This window comes from Montipora foliosa, chromosome 11 (genome assembly GCF_036669935.1).
Source record: "Montipora foliosa isolate CH-2021 chromosome 11, ASM3666993v2, whole genome shotgun sequence".
Taxonomy (NCBI): Eukaryota; Metazoa; Cnidaria; class Anthozoa; order Scleractinia; family Acroporidae; genus Montipora; species Montipora foliosa.
Genome location: NC_090879.1, coordinates 2,929,332 through 2,939,331, shown reverse-complemented (window position 1 = coordinate 2,939,331; position 10,000 = coordinate 2,929,332). Strand labels below are relative to the sequence as shown.

Sequence of the window (10,000 nt, the reverse complement as noted above, 5' to 3'; positions counted from 1 at the left end):
CAACAAAGAAAATCCTTGCCATTGAGCGAGTTGATGAGGCGGCATTTCAAAATCCAAATGTTTTTCAAGTGGTGAGCAAAGATGGCGGGGATGATGCGTTTCAAATCCTATACCTTGCGGCACAGGTAAATGTGTTTTCTTTTAATTTCCGGCAAAAGCAAATAAGGTTTTCTTGCCAAATAATCTTATCGAAAAGTCTCTCAGCCCAAGACTCGAAAAAGGAATCGTCATTTTCCTCTTTCACTAACAGAGGAACGTATCCTGGTCTAATGGTGGTGAGCTTGCGCTCACAGTTGCACAATTAGAGCGGTTTTCGCGAATTGCTTTGGTTTTGCATTACTTCAATCAGTGATTGGTTCAAAGTTCTCGCGCCATTTTTTCAACCAATCAGATGTGAAACTAAAACTAATCGTGGCTCGCGCGTGCACATTTTCCCGCGCTTTGTGTCGGCTACGTGTAATTACTACGAGTTTTAATTGGTTTACTGGATTGACTCCGTCCTTTTTGATTGGCCAAAGTAATTACTTTGGTTTCGGTTTTACGACACTCAATTGAAACTCGCTGCAACGTTACGTTTATCATTCACCTAACGAAAACTAGGTTATTACAAAAGGATGAATGTCCGAAATTAGGAGGCAGTGTGTGTGCCCCAGTATGTATGTAATTAGATTTTGACAATCTCGTGTGCCTTCAAGTTTCCCCGAAATTTGCTTAAGTTTGATTACTAGGGTTTTTGCGGAATTTTCAAATTTCGTTTACGGCCGTTGTAGCTTCAATACGCTGGCCACACTTCACGAAAATAATCTCGAAGACCGAGGCACTGAAAAAAAGCTTTTGCCACCAAAATGAGCGGGTTTACAACGGTTCAATTCCTATACATTCACTGTAATTTAAACCGTGTTTACCGGACCGAAGATTGGTCCAGTCGCTACTTTACACTGGGTGCGAGTCTGGACTCTCTCTTGTTTAACCCTAATATGTCACACTTACAAACTAGGAAGACCCCTTGCCTCTTCGCAATATCCAGGGACAGCGTTTTGAGACGAAAAAGTAACTACAAGCTGAAAACAAACCGCTTAGTTCCCGCAGGCGTGCATGAGTGGCTTGATACTTACTCACTGGTCAGTGGTTTTGTTTGCCACAGGATGTGAATGAAATGAATCAGTGGTTGTCAGCGATAAGGAAGATAACCATTTCCAATGCGATATCGTTAAATGAATTTCACCCCGGAGTCTTTCGCAAAACCAAATGGACTTGTTGCAAGCGTCTCCTTCGGCAAGGTGAGTGATACGATCACGTATCAGTCAAATGTGACTCAATACTTTCACTGAACCTTGAACATGCAACTCTTCTGTGCATTATCAGGAGAATTCAAGTCAAAAGAACAACTGCCCTTTACGTTAACTATATCGCTGCGACAAGAATTGTCCTAAAATCAAACCGATTCTAGCTGCAGCAGCAGTCTCAGACTGGCAGCCTGATTATGTAAGGTACCTCCTAAACCAGTGAACAAGCTAAGGAATCCAAGGCACTATTCCCTTTCTAAGTGCGGAAAAAAAAAAGCTGGCTGCATAACACAATAGGCCATTTTACAGTTCTGTGCTCAGTTACCAGGCCTTTGAATAAAAGCGCGGCTTTATTTGACCTTGTTTTGATACAAACCGCACTGCACTTCTTATGTAAATAGAACTCGTTAGCATTACAACAAAATGACTTACATAAGAAAAGCAAGGAGGTTTGTATCAATGCAAGGTCAACTCCAGCCTCGCTTTTATTCAAAGGCCTGGTAACTGAGCACAGAACTGTAAAATGGTCTCCTCACAGTTTACAATCACTGACATCAAATTTACCAACCACCAAAAAAAGAAGTCATTGTTACAACTGCCAGTAACCTTTTGGTTGGCACTTTGATAACAATGGTCGACGTCCCGGCCATATCACCATGAAAAATGTTTCATTTCAGCAGAAGGGTGCCGACCAACACACGCCCACGTGACTTTGAGTGACTGGCGAGATCCACTCGACTCAGACTTCGAAGCACAAATGATTTTCACTCAGCTGTTTCAAAGTCGCGAGGAACTGAGACAAAGATTCCAGCAAACTGCTCAATTCGAAAAAGATCCAAAAGACCACAGTGACAATTACCTGGACACGAAACCGCGCCGAAAGATAACTACGACGCCAGACTTGACAGTCGAGTTTGACAACGAAAGAACTGTGGCGGAAAGATTACTAGAGGTGATAAATGAACTGGAAAAAGCTCATCAAACATTTGAGGAGAAAGTGACATAGAAGTCATCAAATTGTAGGTCTGAGAGCAGTCTGGGATAGAGTTCGGTGACAAAAAAGTCAAAGTAATGCACTTTGGTCGATGGTGGACGATCACCCTCAAATAAGCTTATTAGCATTAAAACGGAAAAAAAATTTATTTGGCCGTCATTATGAAAGAGGAATATGCCTGAAGTTGGTAGCTGCAAGACTGAAAACCCTTTCATGCGGTCCCGAGAGGCCTCAAGTAATTCTAATAGTATATAGAGCGGTTTTCAATTGAGTGTCGAAAGTAATAAGCGAATTGCATTGGTTTTGCATCACTTCACTCAGTGATTGGTTCAAAGTTCTCGCATAAATTTTTCAATCAATCAGAAGTGAAATCAAAACCAATTGTGGCTTGCGCGTGCACATTTTCCCGCGCTTTGTGCGGCTACGTGTAATTTCTTCGCGTTTTGATTGGTTTACTGGATTGTCTCCGTCCTTTTTGATTGGCCAAAGTAATTACTTTGGTTTTGGTTTTACTACACTCAATTGAAACTCGCTCTAACATGGACTACTGTTTGGTTTGATCTTCTAAAGTTCTCTTTTAAACTTCAACGTAAACTCAAAAGAGATTATTTATGTTAACAGAGGAACAACAACCATAACATTTAACATTATTTTAAAAGTATTTACAAACAATATAACATAATTTCTTAAATATGGTACAAAGTTTTGCCTCTATTCGGGCCGTTTGTTAGAACACTGGAGCTGTGTTGGCTAGACGTCGCATACGCCTGAAAAGGATATCAACAAGTCTATCAGTAAAAACATCAACGTATTGGAAAGAGGCATACAATTTTGGACTGTGTGACAAGTTAACAGGGTTTAAGATAAAGGTCTTCAAGTTGCAGGACCATCGCGTTGCGATTTAAATACACTATAATAGGCGATACATGAAATATCGAGGAGCGATTCTCCCAAACCACTGCTGACCACAACGTAGTGAGATTGCGGGAGCAAGTTTGCCTACAATGAACGGCTTTGTTTGCAAGGAGCAAGAGTGGTTGCTTGTCTACTGAAAAGCCTTTCATCTTTTCTTTTCTCTCGAAAGAACGAATGATCTTCGACTGGCTGGAAACTAACTGCTAAAATTTGGATTCTTTGCAGAGGCATTTAAGAAAAATGACGACAAAAGACAATAGAAACCTTTAGCATCGCCCTTTCAAAGTCGACCGCAAACTTCCGTTTAGCGTTTTCCGTTGCCGAAGAGGCAAAAATAGATTTGTTAGTCGTCTTTACAAACGACCTTCGTTTTTCAACTGTAATATTCCTTTTATTCTACTAGGACATTCATATTTCAAATCAATATTCAGTTTAATTAACTTTGACAGTCGTTTTTGAAGATCAGCATTCATTTTATTCAAGCGAGACGTTCGCTATTTATTTAGACCTTACTAATCTCGAAAATGGTTGTCATTAAAAAACATAACGTATAGGTTTAAACTTGAGTTCCTAGATAATTTTAAGGTGAAAAACGCTGCGGTAAATCACGTACCGCAAGAAGGGTATCCAGCCGTCAGAACTTAAACCGCAGACTGCAAACTCGACCACAAGGCCATATCACGTGACCCTCAGAGGTTTGCTGTTTACTATTTTCCGAAAACTACGCGATGCTAAATGTCTCTATTGAGAATATGACGAGTCCTCGCAAAGCTAAAAATTGATTTATACCTCTTGACGAAAGGATCGAATACCCACCCACTGAGGTGTTGTACGAACCTTTAGCCCGTTCTGTCCACTCTCTTGGGGGCAATTACTACACCACGGTTTAACTCTGAAATCAAACTTGCTAGCGCAATCTCACGTTATCCCTTCGCTTCTACGCATCGACTAGAGAGAATCACAATCATATTTCACTTGTAGGTAACCTCGATAAAAGTGTTATCAATTTACGCCACAAGAACAAGAAACTAGTCAAACCAGCCTGGGAAGGCGGATACACGCGAGGGATTTTCGTCCCGGGTTATGCCCCAAGGGCACGCTCCCGGGGAAAAGCTTCTCCCTATTCATCAACACTTCATGCGTATTATTCAACCTTGTGAAAAGAATCCCCCATCCCTCCCGGCAAATGCTCCGCAATATAAAAATATCGCACTCGTAAAGTTTTGGGGGCAAAACCCGGGGCAATAGGAGAAAACCTGCAAATGCTTCCTCGGGTGGAGACCTCTTTAGACTGAATTGTTCTTTATACTCTTTTGTAGGTTTTCTCCACCTACAGTATCTTACATATTATCTGTACATATGATATATGGATGTTCTTTTCAAGCCAATCGTTTATTTCGTACAAATTCCACAAAGATATACAAAAGTATTATTATCTTTTAAGAGAAATAAAGGGGAACAAAAGTGGGCAACGTACCTTGTGTTTCTGTCCTGGTCGCGCAGCTTCTTCTCCATTTCGGCATCAGTGAGGGTCTCGAGATATGGGCCCCAGTTGTCCACATCTGTTCCTGACCTTATGGGCGTCTCGATGGTTGGCAAAGGTGCTTCACTGAAGGCATATGTTTTCGAATGCCAACTCAGTTGGCCGCGAATGCTGTACGCTATGGCCGTGGCAAACTCACCACCGAGCCCCAAATCGGAACACAAGCTGAGTGCAAACTGCTCGGGGGAGTTGAGTGTCTCGGACAAATCCCACTCAAATTGATCCATTAATGAAATGTTCCCAACATGGATGTTCAGCTGTGTGGATGAAAATTAACAACTCCCTTTCAAATTTGGACGCTAAGAGTAAAAACGCAGTGAACTGTGATTCCAGATCGTCCAAGGCAAGTAGGGAAAAGGATTCAATCAAGAGCATATTAAGCACCATTTAAGTAAATGTGTGAAAAAGGGGACATAGCAATAAACTTTTAAAACAAGAAAGGAGGAAAAAACGTTGTATATACCGAGTGCTAAAAAAAATTAAAAAAAGGAAAAGTGCTTAGTGACTCGTCATACTAGCAAATGCTTTCGAGATGGTCACTATCACAGGAAATACAAAAAATATATACAGAAGTGGACTCGCAAAAGTGGATAATTCATGTACAAGGAATGAGAGAGTTAACTGAAGTACAGTAGTACAAGAGAAAAAGTTGAGAAACTAACGAAAATGAGCCGTCAAGTCTACACGCAAGAATAAACCAAGCCAATTATGCGGTTCAATGTTAAAACGGTCTGTTAGAAATCAACTTAGAACAAGTAGAATAGATTTGTTCCTCTCAAGGGAAGAAGTGAATCGTCAGACTATCAGACAATCAAGGCCTAAAATTCTGCAACCAGCAGATGTTTTCTGGTCGCTTGTTAAAATAAAGTGATCAAATTTGACGCTCAAACTCGATGAAAATACATGTACATAATTCAATAATCCTTAATCAGGCTGGCGTTGGAGAAAAAACTTCAATCCTAAATTTAATAATTTTCAGAACACAGGCAAAGACAAGTCTTTCAACAGTATTCCAAATAATTTTAGAATATAAAGAGAAAAAAAAATTTCGCCAACAGTCAGCTACGCCATTCCTTAGTGGTGCAGTCCCTCCAAAGAACAATCCTGGATCCACCCCTGCTATATAGAATGAAATCCTGGGTTTTATATGGAAATTCTTTTGGGTATTTATTTGGGATTCATTCGCAAATTCGTAAGTTGCTCAACTAACCCTTCATTTGTCCTGATTTGTCCAGCAATTTTGTCCGACTTTCGACTCTGATAAACAAGTGTTTGTTTGTTTGTTATTTTATTTGTTTTGGCAGCTATTCAGCTGATGTGGACCTGCTATATCCACCCACCCATATACTCACAGAGGACAGCTACAACACCGGGAACTTCATCCCCTACTCTTCTCGAATAGTGTGTGGGTTCTTTAATGTCCCAAAGGGAACTAATGAACATTGAAGGGTTGTGAGACGGGGCCTACGGTTTATAGTCCTTATCCGAGAAGACTTGAAAGTCTTCCCATTTGCGGATGTAATTACAAAGGCAGCACTTTCTCCTCAGTTATTTAAAAACCCTGAGTGTTGGTCCGGCCGGAGTCAAACTCACAGCCCGGTGCTCAACCAACTGAGCCACCGGTGTTATCTGTACAACTGTTCCATTCACCGTACCTTGATAGTTACCCTCTGATCAGTTTGCTGATCCAGCAATATCTCTGAATCAGTATCAAACTGCTTAATCTGCTGTCTAATGGCCTGAACCACAGCAGGTACAAACGATGCAGCTGGTAAATCCAAATCATCACACAACACTTCAGCAAACACCTCAGGAGAAATCAATGTCTCTGCAGTAAAGAAAATAAGAAACAAAGTTTTAATAATAATAAAATGCACTACAAATTGAATTCTTTTCAATCCAGGTTATCATTTCAGCCCTTTTTAGATTTTAAAGAATATTTTAAAGCCAGAGTATGATGTCACCCACAGACTACTAAGTACATGAGTTTTTTAAAGGCGTCTATAGAATAAAACAGGCAGAATCAATGGCGGGTTACCGCAACATTTGTCAACGATTTACAAAATTTAAAATTTGCAATAACTTTTTGAACTTGTCAACTAAAACATCTAATGCTTACATGATGTTATTATCATTATTGTTGCAAAAGCAACTATTTTAAATTAATAGAATACTTCAATAGACATGAGTTCAACTCCGGCCGGACCAACACTCAGGGTCTTTAACTAACTGAGGAGAAAGTCCTGCCTTTGTAATTACATCTGCAAATGGTTAGACTCTCTAGTCTTCTCGGATAGGGACGATAAGCCGGAGGTCCCGTCTCACAACCCTTCAATGTTCATAATCCTGTGGGACGTAAAAGAACCCGCACACTTGTCGTAAAGAGTAGGGCATGTAGTTCCCGGTGTTGTGGTCTGTCTTCTGTGGTGTATCATGGTTGGGAGGGTAAATGCTCGGAGATATTAGCTACACCAAGCTACTCTAAAAATCCGAGGGTAAATAAAGATATATATGATATGATATGATATTTTGGGGGTCATGTAAATAACTCAGCTCCTCGTTCTTTCTTTATCACATTAAAAGGTACATGTAAAGAACAAAAAGAAGAGTCAAAATAATTATGTTGCAGCCAGAAAACATAGACAAAATGCAAAAATGGAGGCCACTAAAATATTCTTTTATATTTATGTCAATAAATACTTCTTAGCCTAAATGGCATGTGTAAAAATAGAAGAATTTTGGTTGTGAAACGAAGTTAGAGGTGCTTACTTGCACAAAGATAAAGGAACAAAATATTAGCTGCCATGTTTGCATTAGTCATCTGTTGATAAGAACATCGAAAAATAATAACAATGATACTAATAATTAACAATTATCTTACGAGGGCACACTGGATATGAAGAGATAGATAACCATGCAGAGCTGGTTATAATCACCAGCAAGCCAGAGTAGAATAATTGTTTTATTAAAAACTCAAGGATCAAGAACTCGTCCATGTTAATAACAACTTCCGGTGCAAAAATAGAATGATTGACAAAAATGTCAAAATAGGTGATTGACAATGTTGACAACAGCTTCGCAAACTCACTGGATGACATAAAAAAACAGAGTCTAGTGAAGGAAAGAATGTCAATTTTTGGTGGAGTTACAAAAGAAAAACACTCTCTAGAGGAGTCTACAAAAGGAAGTTAATTTGAGGGACCGAAATTGTAAAAAAATTGACTGTTGCTGCAATTGTAAAAATTTAATTGAGGAGGAAAACTGTTTTCTAGCTCAAAGCATGTCACATTTTGGTATGTTCGTTGAGACTGCAATGTTGTTTTTCTCAAAAAAATTAGATAGGCATTAAAAATTCAAATACATACAATTGAATATTTTCATGCCAAATTTTGTAGCTTTTTTGGTGTTCCTGGGGGTAGTATTGTCAACTAAAGCATCAATTTCTGCCTTGGTCAATTCCAGTCCAAAACGGCTCTTGTCGGCCATTTTTCTCAGAGCTGCAAAAATGTTTTCAGTCCACTTTATTGCTGACATGTTCCTTGGCCACATTAGGTACAGCAAGTATATGAACTGATAGCCTGTGTCCAGTGAGCCAATGAGAATTCTGGCAATCTGGTATCCCTAGTTCACTTTTTAATATTAATAATTCTAATACTGTTTCAAAGGAATTTTGACCATTCATATATACCACACAAGTGAACACAAGTGAGAACCGCAATCTTCATGTTCTGATTGAATTTTGGAAAATATGTGATAAGTGAAGGGCAATTCACCTTAAAACACCCTTGGAGAAATAAAGTGGCTCTTAATAGAAATCTGTCATTATTTTTTATAAAGACAAAACAACACACACAGAGGTATACATGTACTATCAAGACTTCCAAGAATTACAGACGTACGAACCATTTTTGTTCCATGTAAACGTATCTCTGAGCTTCTGTCCATCAATGTCGATGTCCAGCCTGATTGGAACCAAGATTTCAGGCTGTGCTGCTGCTTCGTGGATTGCTGCCATGTCATGATCATCATAACTGAAATAATCAAGGACATTAATTAAATTTAACAGCTTAAATATGGAATAGAAGTACATGTAGTAAGGAGAAGAATTGTTAAATATTGTGATGGTTGTTTTAACAATTTGACTGAACTTTAATTAAGATGTTTCAGGTAACGGTAAATCTAAGGCCTTCATATCAACGTTAAAATTCTGGGGAAAACTTGTTCTTCATGGTCACCCCTAAACAGCTTATGCTTTTAGTTTGAAATCACAAATGGTAACATTAATTCTTCTCATTACTGCTCACAACTGATGAAATTAACCCATGTCTCCTATGAGTGACACTTAATAGATTTCATTCTGGCTGACTCCAAAAGATTTTACTTGTCATTGGAGGGGGGGCAGTTCAGTTGTCAATGGGTTAAGAGTACCACATTTAATGACCTACTATTAATGTACAAATCCTTTTCCTATCCAATCTCCTCCTTAAATATTACTGACATTTCATTTTAAAAGAAGGGTTGCAAAATGTGCCAGCAACTGATGATATCACATGCTAATTTCAGAGTTTTTTTTGCCCCTACAATTTGCTGGTACATGTCAGAGAAGAAAATACTGTTCCCAAATATAATACTGTGAGCAGATAAGTCAGGATCTTCCTAGTACACACAAATTAAATTTCAGTTAACGAAGAGGTGTTCTAAACCACAGGTAAATCACAGTCAACAGAATACCAGCATAGAATACTACTATTCTTTTGTATCATAGTATGCTGTTCTGTCTTGTGACAATGCACAAACTTCCAATAGTATATAGAAGCTAAATAGTAGGGAACCTGAACTGGAATCTCCGTCAAAATAAGAAGAACATTTTAGGCCCCCGCCATTCCCTGCAAATCAAAGGTAAATTTGTATGCAAAGGTATGTTTCCAATATTTTCATGATCAAAACTGGGGCATGATCTTAATCTTTTAATTGAAATTCTAAAGGAGCACTTGTATGATCTTATCAGTCTCATCAGTTTGGTCAGGAGGTGGCCTGGTACCTTGCCTCCTCTCTCCAGGACTACTCATCCCAATGAGACTGGATGTGAGAAGCTAACCATTTGACCCCCTCCCTATTTATTAACTGACCCTACACTACTCAAGTCTTCGCACTAAATTCAGTACCGTATTTACCCGTGTATAATAAGCATCTGTGTATAATACACACCCCAATTTTGAACTGCATTTTGAAAAAAGAATTTTCAAGCAGAAAACGAAGAAA

The 10,000-nt window shown here is 39.0% G+C and overlaps 2 protein-coding genes across 8 annotated transcripts in view; one reads left to right on the top strand and one right to left on the bottom strand.

Moving 5' to 3' along the window:
• The window catches only part of LOC137975713 (rasGAP-activating-like protein 1), a 17,495-nt gene extending 14,879 nt beyond the window's left edge, over positions 1-2,616 (top strand). For 6 of the 7 annotated variants that reach the window (XM_068822874.1, XM_068822868.1, XM_068822870.1 and 3 more), the window contains exons 17-19: positions 1-125; positions 1,145-1,280; positions 1,964-2,616. The exon at positions 1-125 is cut by the window's left edge and continues 16 nt beyond it. In XM_068822874.1, the coding sequence (XP_068678975.1) occupies positions 1-125; positions 1,145-1,280; positions 1,964-2,292 (590 nt within the window). In that variant the 3' untranslated portion in view covers positions 2,293-2,616. The remainder of the gene's footprint in view (positions 126-1,144; positions 1,281-1,963) is intronic. The other variant, XM_068822875.1, reaches the window with a different exon arrangement.
• Positions 2,617-2,772: 156 nt separating this feature from the next.
• LOC137975714 (SWI/SNF-related matrix-associated actin-dependent regulator of chromatin subfamily B member 1-like) overlaps positions 2,773-10,000 on the bottom strand; it is a 10,696-nt gene continuing 3,468 nt past the window's right edge. The window contains exons 2-5 of the mRNA XM_068822876.1: positions 8,642-8,769; positions 6,394-6,566; positions 4,673-4,995; positions 2,773-3,047 (exon numbers count right to left, since the gene is read on the bottom strand). Of these exons, the coding sequence (XP_068678977.1) occupies positions 3,008-3,047; positions 4,673-4,995; positions 6,394-6,566; positions 8,642-8,769 (664 nt within the window). The 3' untranslated portion in view covers positions 2,773-3,007. The remainder of the gene's footprint in view (positions 3,048-4,672; positions 4,996-6,393; positions 6,567-8,641; positions 8,770-10,000) is intronic.